This window comes from Manacus candei, unplaced genomic scaffold (genome assembly GCF_025592945.1).
Source record: "Manacus candei isolate 608988 ecotype Guabito, Panama unplaced genomic scaffold, ASM2559294v1 h1tg000073l, whole genome shotgun sequence".
NCBI lineage: Eukaryota > Metazoa > Chordata > Aves > Passeriformes > Pipridae > Manacus > Manacus candei.
Genome location: NW_026138121.1, coordinates 4,916,235 through 4,933,140, shown reverse-complemented (window position 1 = coordinate 4,933,140; position 16,906 = coordinate 4,916,235). Strand labels below are relative to the sequence as shown.

At 67.6% G+C, this 16,906-nt stretch overlaps 1 protein-coding gene across 1 annotated transcript in view; it reads left to right on the top strand.

Moving 5' to 3' along the window:
- Nucleotides 1–16,906, top strand: part of CELSR2 (cadherin EGF LAG seven-pass G-type receptor 2) — a 33,033-nt gene that overhangs the window by 9,187 nt on the left and 6,940 nt on the right. The window contains 22 exon segments of the mRNA XM_051808804.1: nucleotides 8–101; nucleotides 860–948; nucleotides 1,308–1,480; nucleotides 2,197–2,360; nucleotides 2,827–2,952; nucleotides 3,365–3,531; nucleotides 3,842–4,030; nucleotides 4,127–4,240; nucleotides 4,634–4,808; nucleotides 5,475–5,616; nucleotides 5,957–6,077; nucleotides 6,948–7,131; nucleotides 7,699–7,800; nucleotides 8,783–8,877; nucleotides 8,961–9,170; nucleotides 10,364–10,547; nucleotides 11,363–11,506; nucleotides 11,946–12,189; nucleotides 12,981–13,157; nucleotides 13,702–13,828; nucleotides 15,200–15,400; nucleotides 16,445–16,619. Coding sequence (XP_051664764.1) covers nucleotides 8–101; nucleotides 860–948; nucleotides 1,308–1,480; nucleotides 2,197–2,360; nucleotides 2,827–2,952; nucleotides 3,365–3,531; nucleotides 3,842–4,030; nucleotides 4,127–4,240; nucleotides 4,634–4,808; nucleotides 5,475–5,616; nucleotides 5,957–6,077; nucleotides 6,948–7,131; nucleotides 7,699–7,800; nucleotides 8,783–8,877; nucleotides 8,961–9,170; nucleotides 10,364–10,547; nucleotides 11,363–11,506; nucleotides 11,946–12,189; nucleotides 12,981–13,157; nucleotides 13,702–13,828; nucleotides 15,200–15,400; nucleotides 16,445–16,619 — 3,397 coding nt within the window.

Below are 16,906 nucleotides of genomic sequence, written 5' to 3'. Positions count from 1 at the left end.
CTGCCAGGGGCCAGCGGAAGTCGGGCGCTCGTTGTAAACGCGCCACGACTTCGTGGCCCTGGAGATCGTGGGGGAGCAGCTCCAGCTCACCTTCTCCGCAGGTATGGGCACAGCTGGCACTGCCTGGCACCGCCTGGCACCGTGCCCTGACATCCTATGCCTGGCACTGCACTCCTGGCTTCCCTGCCAGGCACTGCCATGGCTGGGCACTGCACCCCAGACACCCCATCCCTGCACTGCCTGGCACTGCATCCCGGGCATCCCATCCCTACACTACCTGGCACTGCATTCCTGGTATCTCATCCCTGCACTGCCTGCAACCCATCCCTGCACTGCCTGGCACTGCATCTCCAGCATCCCATCCTGGGCATCCCATCCATGGCACTGCCTGGCATTGCATCCCAGCACTGTATCCTGGGTAATCTCCTCCCTGGCACTGCATCCAGGCACCCCCTCCCAGGCATTCCATCCCCAGCTCTTCATCCCTGGCACTGCCTGGCACTGCATCTTGGGCATCACATCCCAAACATCTGTCCCTGGCACTGCCTGGCACCGCACCCCAGGATGTGCATCCTAGCATCACATGCCTTGGTTCATGTCCCTGGCACTGCATCCTGGGTACCCCATCCCTGGCACTGCATCCTATGTGCCACATCCCTGGCACTGCATCCTGGGCACTGCCTGGCATTGTATCCCTGGCGCACATCCTGAGTAGCACATCCCTGGCACTGCCTCCCTGCCATCCTTTCCCTGGGGACTGCATGCCATGCACCCCTGGCACTGCATCCCTGGCACTGCATCCCTGGCACTGCATGCCATGCAGTGCTACACCCCCGTCCCCCCGGCTCTGTGCCCGCAGGTGAGACCACCACCACCGTGTCCCCGTTCGTGCCTGGGGGTGTCAGTGACGGGCAGTGGCACCGAGTGCAGCTGCACTACTACAACAAGGTAGGGGCACAGGGGGGTGTTGACACAGGGGGTATTGCCCTGGGTGGGTTATTGGCATGGGAGGGAGGTGATTGGCACGGGGGCTATTGCCCAGGGGGCGTTGGTTGGGCACAGGGGGTATTGCCCTGGGAGAGTTGTTTACCCTGTGGGGGGGGTGATTGGCACCGAGGGCATTGCCTTGGGGGGGGGCTAGTTGGCACAGGGGGTATTGCCCTGGGGGGGTTGTTACCCTGGCAGGGGGTGATTGGCACGGGATTGGTTATTGCCTGGGAGGGGAGGTATTACCCTGGTGGGGGGGAGGGGGTGCTCGGGGGGAGGTGTTTTCCGTGCCCCCCCCCATGACGCGGTGCCCCCCCCAGGCCGTGATGGGGCGCTCGGGGGTCCCACAGGGCCCCTCGGAGCAGAAGGTGGCCGTGGTGGCAGTGGACGACTGTGACACGGCCATGGCACTGCGCTTTGGGCACCGCCTCGCCAACTACTCCTGCGCGGCCCAGGGCACCCAGGGGGGCACGCAAGAAGTGAGGGGGGAGACGTGTGGGGGGGGGAGGGAGGGGACGTGGGACTGGGCCGGGGGGCGCAGGGGGGTGTGGCATGAGGGCGGTGCCAGGGGGGTGTATTGCTCTGGGAGGTTTTTGGGCATAGGGGGGCAGGGGGGTGTGTTGCCATGGGGGGGTGTTATTGCCATGTGAGGGGGGCATTGGCATGGGAGGGTATTGCCCTGGGGGGTTATTGCCACAGGAGGCACTGCCAGGGGGCTGTATTGCTCTGGGAGAGGGTTTTTTGGCCTTGGGGGGCAGTGCCAAGGGGTTGTATTAATAACCCTGGGAGGGTTATTGCCATGGAGGGGGGTTATTGCCATGGGAGGCAGTGCAAGGGGGGTATTTCCCTGGGGGGGCCATGGATTAGTTGGTGGGTGGGGGTCCCTGGGGCATCCCTGGGGTTCCTGGTGGCTTGAGGGGTCCCTGGGGGGTCCCTTGAGCCCCCACGGCTTTTGGGGTGACTGGGTGTCCCTTGGGGTTCCCTCAGGGTCCCCATGGGTTTTAGGATCCCTCGGGGTCCCCATGAGTTTTAGGGTGTCTATGTGATCTCTGGGGTTCCCCATGTGTTATAGAGTCTGTGGGTGGTCCGTGATGGTCCCCATGAGTTATGGGGTCCCTGGGTGGTCCCTAAGGGTTCCCCATGAGTTGGGGGGGTCCCTGCGCGGTCCCTTAGCCCCCGCCCCCCACCGGCTGCCGTCGGGCTCTGCAGGTCGCTGGACCTGACGGGGCCGCTGTTGCTCGGGGGGGTCCCGACGCTGCCCGAGAGTTTCCCGATCCGGAGCCGCCACTTTGTGGGGTGTATGAGGCACCTGCACATCGACCAGCGCCCCGTGGACATGGGCACCTTCATCGCCAACAACGGCACCCTGCCCGGTGGGCACGGGGGGCACTGGTGGCGCGGGGGGGGGGCGGCCCGGGGGGCTGCGGGGGGCTGGGAGCCGTTGCGGGGGGGGGGGGGGAAATGGGGGGGGCGGGTTATGGGGTGACACAGGGCAGTGGGGCTGTGCCCCCTTGGGAGGGGGACTGGGGTGGGGGGATGCCAAGGCTGGGGGCTGGATGGGCCTGTGCCCCCTTTGGGGTGGGGGGGTGTGCCAGGGGTGTGGAGGTCTCTGCCCCCTTGGGGTGAGGGCCAGGGGGTGCTGGGGGTGGGTGGGGGTCTGTGCTCCCCGGGTGTGGGGTGGGAGGTCAGGGGGTGCCAGGAGTGGAGGGGAAAGTTCTGTGCCCTCTGGGTGTGGGGCGGGGGGGATGGGAGGGGGGGTCTGCACCCCCCCGGATGTGGCAAGGCAGGGTCGGGGGGCCGGGGGAGGTGTGGGGTGTGACCTCCCCGTGCCCCTCCCAGGCTGCCCTCACAAGAAGACCCTCTGCGACCCCACCACGTGCCACAACGGGGGCACCTGCGTGCACGAGTGGGGGGGCTTCAGCTGCCGCTGCCCCCTCGGCTTCGGGGGCAAAACCTGCCAGGAAGGTACCGGGGGGCACGGGGGGGTCACGGGGGGTGCCTGGGGAGGGGCCATGGGGGTCGGGGGGGGTCCTCGGGGGGAGCGAGGGGGTCCGTGGGGGAGTGAAGGGGTCTCATGAGGAGAGCGGGGGCTCCGTGTTGGGGTGGGGTCGTGGGAGTTGGGAAGGGTCTCTGTGGGGTTATGGGGGGTTCCAGATGGGGGTGGGGGGTCCGTGAGTGGTTGTGGGGGGGTGTCCATGGATGGTTGCGGGGGGTCCCTGAGTGGATGCGGGGGTCCCTGTGGGGTTGTGGGGGGTCCGTGGGTGGGTGCGGTGTGGGATGTGCCCCCACCCCACGATCGGGGGGTGCCCGGGCTGGGTGCGGGGGTGGGGGGGGGGTGTCCCGGGGCCGGGCACGGCCCCACGCGTGTTTCCCGCAGAGATGGCGGCCCCGCAGCGGTTCGTGGGCAGCAGCCGCGTGGCGTGGGCAGGGCTGGCGCTGCCCCTCGCCCTACCCTGGCACCTCCGGCTCATGTTCCGCACCCGACACCCACGGGGGGTCCTGCTGAGGGCGGGGGCGGGGGGGCGCCTCAGCCTCACCCTGCAGGTGGGCACGGGGGGCAGCGGGGGGCAGCGGGGGACACAGGGAGGAGCACGGGGGGCATGGGGAACACGTGGGGGCACAGAGGGGCACGGGGAGGTCACGGGGGGCATCGGGGGGCACAGGTTGGAGCATGAGGGGGCACGGGGGGGAGCACGGGGGGGAGCACGGGGGGGATATTGCCCTGGGGGGGTTATTGCCGGGGTTAGTGCCAGGAGGTGCCACTTCTGGGGGGGACATTCCCCCTGGGGGGGAGGGTGTATTTCCCGGTGCCCCCCCAGGTTTTGGGGGTCCCTGACGTGTGCCTCCCCCGCAGCTGAGCGAGGGGCAGCTGGAGGTGGGGGCCTGGCAGGGGGGTGCCCGCCTGGCCGTCCTGCGCCTGCCAGAGGCCAAGGTAGACGACGGCGCCTGGCACCACGTGGAGCTGGAGCTGCGGGGGGGCGGGCCCGGCCGCGACCCCCCCGCCACCCTCCTTCTCCTCACCCTCGACTACGGCCGCCACCAGGTGGGGGGAACCCACCCTGTCGACCCCCATGGGTGCCACCCCGGCACTCTCCGTGCCACCCCAAGGCACCCACGGTGGTCCCTGTGCCCCCCACAGGCGGTGGGCGATGTTTCCGGGGAGCTGCAGGGGCTGCGGCTGCGGACCCTCAGCCTGGGGGGGCTGCCCGGGGAAGGGGGAACCGTGGAGGAGGGGTTCCGGGGGTGCCTGCAGGTAATGGGGCAGGGGGGGCACAGGGGGCACTGGGGGAATGAAGGGTACCGGGGGGGGGCACGGAGAAGGCACCAGGGGGCCATGGGGAGGAGGGATTCCAGGGTTGCCTGCAGCTAACGGGGCACGGGGGGGCACAGTGGGTGCGGGGTGGACACAGGGGGCACGGGGGGCACGGGGAGGAGAGAGAGTGACACAATGCAGAGGGGTCTGGGTTGTCCCAGGGGGTCCCGTGTCACAGTGGGAGGACACCGAGGAGGGGTGACACCGGGAAGGGGTTCCGGGTGTCTCGGGGGGTCCCGGGTGGCACTGAGGGACACTGGGGGGGACGTGTCAGGGGTAGCGCGTGGGGTGGTCTTGGCTCTCAGTGGGGGGCACTGACGGGGGACCCCGCAGGGGCTGCGCGTGGGGGACGCGGCGGTGACGGCGGGTGCCCTGAGCCTGGCACAGGCTGCCCAGATGAACGTGGAGGGGGGCTGTGCCCTGCCCGACCCCTGCGACTCGGGGCCCTGCCCCCCCCACAGCTACTGCAGCAACGACTGGGACAGCTTCTCATGCCGCTGCCACCCTGGTGAGAGGGGACCCCCCGACTCCCCCCGAGACCCCCCAACACTGCCTGAGACCCCCCCAACACACCCCTGAGACCCCTGGGACACTGATACACCCCCCCCACAGTGCTACCCTGGTGAGAGGGACCCCTCCGACCCGCCTGAGACCCTCCTGAGACTCCGCTGACACCCCCTTGACACCCTCGGGACACTGATACCCCCCCCAGTGCCACCCCAGTGAGAGAGGACACCCCTGACCTCCCCTAAGACCCCCTCAACATCCCCCTGACACCCCAGGGATACTGATACACCCCCCCGTGCCACCCTAGTGAGCAGCGACCCCCCCCAACACCCCCTGACACCCCCTTGACACTTCCTAGGACAAGTACACCCCTGTGACACCCCCAGTGCCATGCTGGTGGACTGAGACCCCCCTAACATCCTCCCTGCCCCTCAGGGCACTGCACCCTCCCTGGGCACTGCCACCCCCAGCACTGTCCCCTGGGCACTGCCACCCCTTATCACTGTCCCCAGAGCACTACCATCCCCTTGTCCCTGTCCCACTCTCCCTGGGCACTGCCACCCCTTTATCCCTGCCCCTCTGTCCCCGTCCCTGCCTGCCTGATACCCGCTGTGTCCCTGATGCCGTGTCCCCAAGGCCGTGTCCCCAACACTGTGCCCATGCCCAGGGTACTTTGGGGACAGCTGTGTCAGCGCCTGTGCCCTGGACCCCTGCGAGCCCCCGGGCACATGTGCCCGCCGGCCGGGCACGGCCCCCGGCTACACCTGCCACTGCCCCTCGGGCACCTTCGGCACCCTGTGCCAGCACCGGTGGGTGACACTGCGGGGACACTGGGGGGGGGGTTGGGGAGGGCAGGCAAGGCATGGAAAGGGCAGGGTGGGCACGTGGGAGGTACAGTGGGTGGGCAAGGGTCAGGGTGGGGATCCAGGGGGCACTCTGGGGGTCCAAGGGGTACTATGAGGGTGCAGGGGGCACTGTGGGGGCACAAGGAGCACTGTGGGGGTCCAAGGGGCATTGTGGGGGCACAAGTGTCACCGTGGGGGTCTGAGTGACACTGTGGGGGCAAAGGGGTCACGAAGGGGTGTCCGAGTGGCCCCGTGGGGGTGCCCAAGGCAGTGCCCCCCCCGGTGCCAGCCCTGGTGCCCACAGGGAGGCCCAACCGTGCCCGCGGGGGTGGTGGGGACACCCCACATGTGGCCCCTGCAGCTGTGACGCCTCGAGGGGCTTCGACCCTGACTGCAACAAGACCACGGGCGAGTGTCGCTGCAAGGTGGGACTGGCACCCCCTTGGTGCCACCTGCCACTCTCTGCCACCCCCTGTCAACCCCGTGTGCCCTCAGTGACCTCTTGTGCCCCCTGTCACCCCATATCACCTCCTACCACCTCCTGGCACCCCTGGGCACCCCACTACCACTCTTTGCCACTTCTTCAACCCCCTGGCACCCCTCTGCCACCCCGTGGCACTGTCTGCGGCCCCCTGTCACACTCTCGTGCCCACAGTGACCCCCCTGCCACGCCCTGCCACCACCTGCCACCCACTGCCACCCCCTCTGTCCCCCCATGCCCACAGTGATCCCCTGACACTCCCTGTCACCTCCTGCTAGTCCCTGTGACCCTCTGTGACCCCCTCGTGACCCCCTTTCACCCTCTGCCACCCCTTGTCACCTCCTGCCACTCCCTGCCCCCTCCCCACCATTCCCGTGGTGATCCCCTTCCCCCATGTCACCCCCTGTCACCCTCTACCACCCTCTGCCACCCTTTCCACCCCCTGTCACCCCGTGTCAGCCCCTGTGACCCCCATCGCCTCCTGCCACCTCCTGTAACACCCTGTGACTCCTGCCACCCTCCGCCATACCCTGTCACCCTCTGTCACCCTGTACCACTCCCTGAGACCCCCTGTCCCCCCCTGCCCTCCTGTCACCCCTTGTCACCCTTTGCCACCCCTGTCATCCCCTGCTCCCCAATCCCTCCCCTGCCACCCTCTGCCCCCCCCCCGTGCCCGCAGTGACCCCCTGTCCTCCTCTGTCCCCCTTCTCACCTCCTGTCCCTCCCTGCCCCCCCCGTGACCCTCTGTCCTCCCCTGTCACCCCCTGTCCCCCCCGCCCCCCCGTGCCCGCAGTGACCCGCTGCCCCCCCCCAGGACAACCACTACCGGCCCGCGGGCAGTGACACGTGCCAGCCGTGCGAGTGCTACCCCACGGGATCGCTGTCGCGGCGCTGCGATGCCACCAGCGGGCAGTGCCCCTGCAAGGCAGGGGTCATCGGCCGCCACTGCGACCGCTGCGACAACCCCTTCGCCGAGGTGACAGCGGGCGGCTGCGAAGGTGGGCACCGCACGGGGGCGCTGTGCCACCGCGTGTCACCTCCTGTCACCTTGTGTCACTTCGTGTCACCTCGTGTCACCTTGTCACTTCGTGTCACCTCCTGTCACCTTGTGTCACTTCGTGTCACCTCCTGTCACCTTGTGTCACTTCGTGTCGCCTCCTGTCACCTTGTCACTTCGTGTCACCTCCTGTCACCTTGTGTCACTTCGTGTCACCTCCTGTCACCTTGTGTCACTTCGTGTCACTTCGTATCATGTTGTGCCGCTTTGTGTCACCTTGTGTCACTTTGTGTCACCATAAGTGTCCTCTGTCACCCTGTGTCAACCACTGTCCCCCCTGTGTGCCCTGCTGTCCCTCTGTGTCCTTCTGCCCCCTGGTGACCCTACTGTCCCCCCTGTCCCTCTGTCCCCCGATGAACCCGCTATCCCCCTGTGTCTCACTGTCCTCTTGCATGCCCTGCTGTCCCCCTGGTGACCCTGCTGTCTCTCTGTGTCCCTCTGTCCCCCTGGTGACCCCGCTGTCCCCCTGCATGCCCGCTATGCCCCGGTGACACCCTTGTGCCCGCAGTGAACTATGACAGCTGTCCCCGGGCCATCGAGGCCAACATCTGGTGGCCCCGCACCCGGTTTGGGCTCCCGGCGGCTGCACCCTGTCCCAAGGGCTCTGTGGGTACGTGGGGACACAGGCACAGGGTGGGGTGGCACTGGGGACACTGTTGTGGCATTGCTGGGATGGAGCTGGGGGGGGTGACAGAGTGGTGACACCACTGGGATGGGATTGGTATGGTGACACTGTGGTGGCAGCAGTGGGACAGGGCTGAGGGGGTGACATGATGGTGGCACAGCTGGGATGGGTTTGGGGTGGGATGATACCATGGTGGCGTTGCTGGGGTGGAACTTGGGAAGGTGACAGAGTGCTGGCACTGCTGGGGCAGGGCAGGGAGGTGACACTGTGGTGGCACCACTGGGATGGGATGGGGTGGTGACACTCTGGTGGTACCAGTGGGACAGGGCTGGGGGGTGACATGATGGTGGCACAACTGGGATGGGTTTGGGGTGGGATGACACCACGGTGGCATTGCTGGGATGGGGCAGGAGGGAGTTGTGGTGGCATTGCTGGAGTGGTGCAGGGAGGTGACACCGTGGTGGCACCTCTGGGATGGGGTTGGGGTGGTGACACCATGATGACATTGCTGGGGTGGAACTGGGGGGTGACAGAGTGGTGGAATTGCTGAGGTGGGGTTGGGGTGGGATGACACTGTGGTGGCATTGCTGGGACAGGGCAGGGGGCTGACACAGTGGTGGCACAATTAGGATGGGCTTGGGGCAGTGACACTGGTGGCACCTCTGGGATAGGTTTAGGGTGGTGACTCAATGATGGCATTACTGTGATGGGTTTGGGGTGGTGACACTGGTGGCACTGCAGGGTTGGGGTTGGGGTTGTGACACCATGGTGGCACAATTAGGATGGGTTTGGGGCGGTGCCACCACGGTGCCACCACGGAGACCGAGTCGGGCTGGGCCGACCCTCCCGGCCCCCCCCCAAGATGGCACTGGGGGGGCACCGCTGTGATGGCACTGCCAGCACCACACACCCCCGTGGTGCCCTCCCTGCCGTGCCTGCGACGGTGCCACCCGAGTGTCCCCCCCAGGCACGGCCCTGCGCCACTGCGACGAACACAAGGGGTGGCTGCCCCCCAACCTCTTCAACTGCAGCGCCCTGGCCTTCGCCGCCCTGCGCCCCTGGGTGAGCCGCGCTGGCACCCGCCACCGCGTCTGTGCCCCCTGCGGTGCCACCGGTGCCACCCTGAGCCCGCGTGTCCCCCCCAGGCGGAGCAGCTGGTGGGCAACGAGTCGCGCTGGGACGCGGGGCAGTCGCGCCGGGTGGCGCTGGCGCTGCGCGAGGCCACGCGCGGAGCCCGCGGGTACTTCGGCAGCGACGTGCGCTTGGCATACCGCCTGGCAGGGGCTCTGCTGCGCCACGAGAGCCGCCAGCGTGGCTTCCGCCTCGCCGCCACGCAGGACGTGCACTTCACCGAGGTGAGGCGGGGGTATCGCGGGGGCCACGGCCTGGGGAGGGGCGGGAGAGGGGTGGGAGAGGGGCTACCGGGGTGGGCACGGGGTGGGAGAGGGGCATCAGGGTGGGCACGGCATGGGAAAGGGGCATCGGGGTGGGCACGGTGTGGGGAGGGGTGGGAAAGGGGAGAGGAGGAGGGTGGGAGGTGGAGGGTGGCATAGGGAGGGGGTGGGAAGGGAGGGGAGATGCCAGGGTGTGGGGCACTCACTGCCAGGGCGTGGGGCACTCACTGCCAGGGTGTGGGGCATTCACTCTCGGGGTGGGGGGCACTCATCACCAGGTTGGGGGGCACTCACTGCCAGCATGTGGGGCACTCCTATGTGCAGGAGGAAGGTGCAGGGGGATGCAGGAATGTGGGTGCCAGGGGGATGGGCACCCTCCTGGCAGGGGGAGTTGGGGAAGGAGCCCAGACACTGATGGACACCTTCCTGTGGGTGCAGGAGCCCAGAGGTGATGGACACCCATCTGGGCGGGGGTGTTGGTGTAGGAGGTCAGATGCCAGGGCAATGGGCACCAGGACAGGGAGGGATATTGGGGCAGGAGCCCAGACACCAGGGTGCTGGGCACCCTCACGTGGGGGTAGGATGCCAGGGTGGGGGGCCCCTGCCTGTGAAGGGGGGACTGGGGATGGAGGCCAAAGGCTGGGGTGATGGGCACCCACATGTGGGTGTGCCAGAGCCCAGACACTGGAATCATGGGCACTCCCAGGAGGGAGGAGGTTGTGCAGAAGGCTGCATACCAGGGGGATGGGCACCCTCATGTGGGGGGCAGAAGAGCAGATGCCAGGGGGATGGGCATCCACCTGGCAAGGGCATTGGTGCAGGAGCCCAGAGTCCGGGGCGATGGGCACCCTCCTGGGGGATGACACCGGGGCAGGAGCCCAGGCCCCGAGGTGGGCTATGGGAACCTATCTGGGGAGCTGCGTCAATGCTAGAGCCCCTGCCCTGGCGTGCTGGGCACCCTCATGGAGGGGGCAGGGCTTTGTGTCCCTCGCCTTCGGGGGGAAGGGTGGGTACAGCCCCCCTGTGCCCCGCCGTGGGTGCCAGGGCACCGCAGAGCCCTGCAGGGGGGTGGCACGGGGGGGGTGGGGTTGGGGACCCTGTTCCCGGCCAGCAGAGTGGCAGAGCCCGATGCCACCACCCTGCCGTGCCTCCAGAACCTGCTACGGGTGGGCAGTGCCCTGCTGGACGCGGACAACAAGCGGCACTGGGAGCTGATCCAGCAGACGGAGGGGGGCACGGCCCAGTTGCTGCGGCACTTCGAGGAGTACGCGAGGGCCCTGGCACGGAACATGCCCCAGACCTACCTGAGCCCCTTCACCATCGTCACCCCCAACATCGGTCAGTGCCCCCCCAGGGGCTGGGCAGGAGGGGGCTGGGGACACGGCTGAGGACACGGCGGGGGACAGGGGGGACTCTGGGGACAGGCGGGGCTGGGGACACGCAGGGATGGGGCTGGGGGGGGCTGGGGGCGTGGCTAGGCTGGGGACGGGGGAGGCTGGGGCTGGGGGTGGGCTGGGGACGTGGGGACTCTAGGGACATGGCTGGGCTGGGGACAGGAGGGGCTGAGGACAGGGGTGGGCTGGGGACAGGGGGGCTCTGGGGACAGGGGTGTGGTGGGACGTGTATTGGGGACATGGTCATGGATGTGCTGGGGACATGGACATGGGTGACTCTGGGGACATGTGTGTGTTGGGGACATGGCCGTGGGTGTGCTCAGGGGACGTGAGTGCCACGCCAGAGGTGCCATGGTGCCTCGGTGGTGTCAGTGGGTGCCAGGCTCCGTGTTCCCTGCAGTCTGTGTGTGCCATGGGTGCTGTGCCATGCCATGGGTGACACCATGCTGTGCCATGAGTGGCACCATGCTGTGCCCTGGGTGCCGGGCTCCATGTTCCCCAGGGTCTGTGAGTGCTGTGGGTGCCATGGGTGTGCCACCATGCTGTGCCATGGGTGCCATGCCATGGGTGATGCCATGCTGTGCCATGGGTGCCATGCCACAGGTGCTGCAGTGGGGTCAGTGTGTGCTGGGATCTGTGTCCCCCGGGGTCTGTGGGTGCTGTGGGTGCAGTGGGTGCCATGCCGTGCTGTGGGTGCCATGCCGTGCCGTGGGTGCCATGCCATGCCATGGGTGCCATGCCATGCCATGGGTGCCGCAGTGGTGTCAGTGGTGCGGCTGGACAAGAGCAGCCCGGCGGGTGCCCGCCTGCCCCGATATGAGGCCCTGCGTGGGGAGAAGCCCCCAGACCTGGAGACCACTGTCATCCTGCCCGACAGCGTCTTCTGGTCTCCCGACGGCAGGCGTGAGTCTGGGGGGCACAGGGGGGCTGCCAGGGCTGGGGGGACCCCCTGGCATCCATAGGGCTGGCAGGGATGGGGAGCCCCTGGTATCCATGGGGCTGGCAGGGATGGGGACCCCCTGGTATCCATGGGGCTGGCAGGGCTGGGGAGCCCCTGGCATGGGTTTGGCAGGGATGGGGGGACCCCCGGCATCCATGACGCTGGCAAGAATGGGGAGCTCCTGGCATGGGTCTGGCAGGGCTGAAGACACCACTGTCACCATGAGTGGCCATGGGGGTGGCAGGGTTGGGGACCCCACTGTCACCATGGGGACTCCAGTGTAGCCATGGGGGTGGCAGGGTTGGGGACCCCCAAATAGCCATGGGGGTGGCAGGGTGGGGGACACTGAGACGGCCATGGGGACAGTGACACATGATGCCACCCCCCACCCGTGCCCCCCAGGCCCCTCCAGCGGGCACGGCCAGGCCCCGCCGGGCACGGGCGGGCAGGAGGAGGAAGAGGAGGAGGAGGAAGAGGCCGAAGAGGAGGAGGAGGAGGAGGAGGAGGACGGCGAGGTGACCGTGGTGACCCGGCACAGGCGACACCCGGCCCTGGGCGAGGGCCAGGCCATCGCCAGCGTCATCATCTACCGCACCCTGGCAGGGCTCCTCCCGCCGCGCTTCGACAGCGACAAGCGCAGCCTCCGGTGCCACCACCGAAGGGGGCGCGGGGGGGCACGGGGGGCTGGGCGAGGCAGGGGAGATGCCAGGGCGAGGGAGCCCATCGGGAGGGTACCAGGAGGAGGGACTGGGGGGGTCCTCAGAAAGCTGGGCAGGGATGGGAAAGGGGGCACATGGGGTGGCTGAGGATGGGGGCACAGCATGGGGAAGGGGCCCATGGGTGCTCGAGGATGGGGGACACGTGGATTGCCCCAGGATGGGGACACAGGGTGGGGAGGGGGCCCATGGGTGCCCAAAGGTACCCGTGGGGTGCTCAGGGGTGGGGGAAGAGGAGATAGGGGGTGCTCATGTTGGGGGGGGTGGCACAGGGGATTAGACCCATGGGGTGACAAGGGTAAGGTGGGCACAGGGGATTGGGGGTACCCAGAGGTGGGGGTGCAGGGGGAGGGGTCCATGGGGTGCCCAGGGGTTCCCAAGGGGTTGGAACACCAGATAAGGAGGGTCCCAGGGGTGCCCATGGGTGGAGGCACCAAAGGGAGAGGGGGCCAAGGGGTGCCCAAGAATGGAGCCCATGGGATGCCAAGGGGTGCCCAAGAGAGGGGCACAAGGGATAAGGAGGGGGCCGCAGGAGTGGGGGCACAGGGGGTGGGGAGGGGTCTCGTGGAGGGGGGTGCAGGGGACAGTGCCCGTGGGGTGCGCAAAGGAGGGGCCACAGATGAGCGGGGTGGTGCCTGCGGGGTACCAGGACATTGCAGGCCACCGAGGTGGGGTTTGGGGTGCCCCGACTGGGTCCCCTGACCCCGGTGCCCCACCCCAGGGTGCCCAAGCGCCCCATTATCAACACACCCGTGGTCAGCATCAGTGTCCACGCGGGGGGCACGGCGGGCACAGGCGCCCCCCGGGCACTGGCCAAGCCCGTCACCCTCCAGTTCCGGCTCCTGGAGACGCAGGAACGCTCCAAGCCCATCTGCGTGTTCTGGAACCACTCCCTGCGGTGAGGGGGGCACAGACACCCTGGGGGGACAGGGACACTCCGGGGGGACAGAGACACCCCGGGGGGACAGGGACACTGCGGGGGGGGAGGGGGCGGCACAGGGACAGCCCAGTGGATAGGGACACTTGGGGGGAATGGGAACACCCTGGGAGTGACAGGGACAGCCCGGGGGGACAGGGACAGCCCGGGGGAGAAAGGGACACCCCTGTGGGTGTGGGTGTGTCCCTGACGTCCCCATCGTGTCCCTGCGGGTCCTTGCAGAGTGGGTGGCACTGGGGGTGTGTCCCAGTGGGTGTGGGTGTGTCCCTGACGTCCCCGTGGTGTCCCCGCGGGTCCCCGCAGGATGGGTGACACTGGGGGTTGGCCTGTGTCCCGGTGGGTGTGTCCCGGTGGGTGCGGCTGTGTCAGTCATGTCCCCGTGATGTCCCCACGGGTCCCCGCAGGATGGGTGGCACTGGGGGTTGGTCTGTGTCCCGGTGGGTGTGTCCCGGTGGGTGCGGCTGTGTCAATCATGTCCCCGTGATGTCCCCGCGGGTCCCCGCAGGACGGGGGGCGCAGGCGGTTGGTCGGCGCGGGGCTGCGAGGTCGCCTTCAGGAACCGGAGCCACGTGAGCTGCCAGTGCCACCACCTGACCAGCTTCGCCGTCCTCATGGACATATCCCGCCGGGAGGTGGGACAGGGGGACACCGGGGGCACGGGGGGACATAGGGGGACATGGGGAGATGGGAACACCAGGGACATGGGGACATGGAGGGACGCGGGGGGATGGGGACACCAGGGGCATGGGGGGACACTGGGGGACATGGCAGGACATGGGGGGATAGGGACACCAGGGGACACGGGGATATGGGTGGGGTGGGGGACATGGGGGCATGGGAACACCAAGGACATGAGGACATGAAGGGACATTGGAGGGGTGGGGGACATGGGAACATGGGGGTATGAGGATACCAGAGGACATGGGGGCCATAAGGACACAAGGGGGATGGGAACACAGAGGGACATGGGTGACATGGGGGGACATGGGGCTATGGGGCCATAGGAACGCAGCGGTATGGGGACAGAGAGGACATGGGGACACGGGAACAGATAGGACACAGCAACCCTGGGGCATAGGGTGACCTGGGTCAGGGCCCTGGTGGGAACACAGGGACATGGCGGGGGACAGATGGGACACAGGGGACGTGGAAGGACACAGGGGGTGGGGACAGGGCCCTGCTGGGGACACTGGGACATGGGGCACATGAGGTTGGTGGGCAGTTCCAGGCATGGGGGCAGGGTTACAGGGGCAGGGGAGAGGCTGGTGATAAAGGGGAGGGGACAGGGGTAGGAGGGTCTTAGCAGAAGGGGAGGGGCCTAATGGGGCAGGGTCAGTGCAGGGATAAGTGCCTGTGAGGGCGGGGCTGCAAAAGGTGGGTGGGGCTTCAGTGGGCAGGCCTGATCAGGATGGGTGGGGCTCCCTTGGGGCGGGGCCAATAGCAGTTGGGCAGGTCAGTCTCCAAGAGGCAGGGGCAATGTGGGTGGGGATTAAAGGGGCAGGGCTGAACGATGTGGGTGGGGTTTCACACTGGGGTGTGGCATTGCGGGTGAGGCCTTCCAGGCCCAGTGACTGGATGGGCTGTACGGAGGGGGTGTGTCTCTCTCCATGGGCATGTCTCTGTTGATGGGCATGTCCATGGGCATATTTGTGTCCATGGGCATGTCCTTGGGCATGTCCGTGTCAACGGGCATGTTCATGGGTGTGTCCCTGTGGATAGGTGTGTCCATGAATGGCTCCATGGGTGTCCATAGGCATGTCCCTGTCTATGGGTGTGTCCATGGGCATGTCCATGAGTGTGCTCATGGATGTGTTCATGGGTGTGTCCATGTTCATGGGCAAATCCATGGATGTGTCCATGGGCATGTCTCCGTGGGTGGGCATGTCCATGGGCATGTCCCTGGGCATGTCTCTGTGGATGGGCATACCCATGGGCGTGTCCATGGGTGTGTCCCTGGGCATGTCCCTGTGGAGGGGCGTGTCCATGGGCGTGTCTCCCCACAGAACGGGGAGGTGCTGCCCCTGGCAGCCCTGACCTACGGCTCTCTGGGGGTGGCCCTGGCGGGGCTGGTCCTGGTGGTGCTGGCCCTGGGCACCCTGCGGGGGCTGCGCTCCAACCGCCACAGCATCCGGCGGCACGGTGCCGCCGCCCTGCTCCTGGCACAGCTCGTGTTCCTGCTAGGCATCAACCAGGCCGAGCTCCCGGTGAGCAGGGCAGGGACAGCAAAGGGGGGGAGACAGGGAGGATTGGGGGATCTGGGTTGAGGGTTGGGGAATTCACAGCTTGGGAGACTGCTGAAATGGGTGGGGAAAGGGAGGAGACTGCTGGGATTTGGGGTTTGGGGGCTGGGGGGTCCACCACTGGGGAGGTTGGGGGTGCGAGGGTGGGAGGGAAAGGGTGAGGAATGGTGGGATTTAGGTGTTGGGGGTTGGGGATTCACAGCCTGGGAGGTGGGTGGGTGGGGCTGGAAGGGGTGGGGGAAGGGTGGGGACTGGTGGGATTTGGGGGTTGGGGATCCACCACTGGGGAGGTTGTGGATGGGTGGGTGTGGGTGAAATAAGTGGTGAGAGGGGGGAGGGGTGGAGAATGGTGGGATTTGGGGGTTTGGGGTTGGGGATCCACACCTGGGGAGGTGATGGGGAGTGGCTAGGGCTGGAACAGGTAGGGTAAGGGGGGAGGGGTGGGTTTTGGTGGGTGGGGCTCGTTGGGTGTGGCCGGTGGGCATGGCAGTGACGGGATGTGGCCCAGGGGGTGTGCATGGTGGGGGCCATCCTGTGTCCGAGTGTGGTGGGCAGGGTGGAGCGGGCAGGGCTGGCTGGGGGGGTCAGTGAGCACCCAGTGAACCCAGTGAGGGGGTGTGGGGACCATCCTGCTGCAGTTCCTGTACCTGGGGGTGCGTGGGTCTGGGTGGGTGGGGTCAGTGACAATGAGTGACGGGTGTGGGTGTGTCCCAGCTGGCCTGCACAGTGTGGGTGGGCTCAGTGACACCCAGTGACAGGGTGTGGGGACCATCCTGCTGCAGTACCTCTATCTGGCGGTGGGTGGGACGGGTGGGTGGGGTGAATGACACCCAGTGAGGGGGTGTAGTGGCCCATCTGGTGGCCATCCTGGGTGGGTGGGCTCCGTGACACCCAGCGACAGAGGTGGGGGTGTCCCAGCTGGCCTGCGCAGTGCTGGCCATCCTGGGTGGATGGGACTGTGTGGCTGGGCTTGGGGCACACCCAGTGATGGGGGTGGGGGTGTCCCAGCTGGCCTGCACGGTGGTGGCCATCCTGCTGCAGTTTCTGTACCTGGGGGCAGTGGGCTGGGGGCTGCTGGAGGCCCTTCACCTGTACCGGCGCCGCAGCGAGCCCCGCAGCGTGGACAGGGGGCCCATGCGCTTCTACCACGTGCTGGGCTGGGGGCTGCCTGCCTTCATCACCGGTGAGCGCCGCCCCCCACCTTGACCCCACCCCCGGCCCCACCCCCACCCCACAGCCCACCTGGTGCTGGGTGCCCACCTGGGCACCGGCCTTCTGGTGGCCCCGCCCCCTTCTCAGTGATGGCCCCGCCCCCTCGAGCCCCCTCCCCAATCAGATTGATCTCATTTCCAAGTGTAGCCCCGCCCCCAGGATATAGCCCCTCCCTCAGGTGCATCTTGCCCAGCATAGCCACGCCCCTGGGTATAGCCACACCCCCAACAGGATAGTCCCACCCAATCTAGAAGAGCT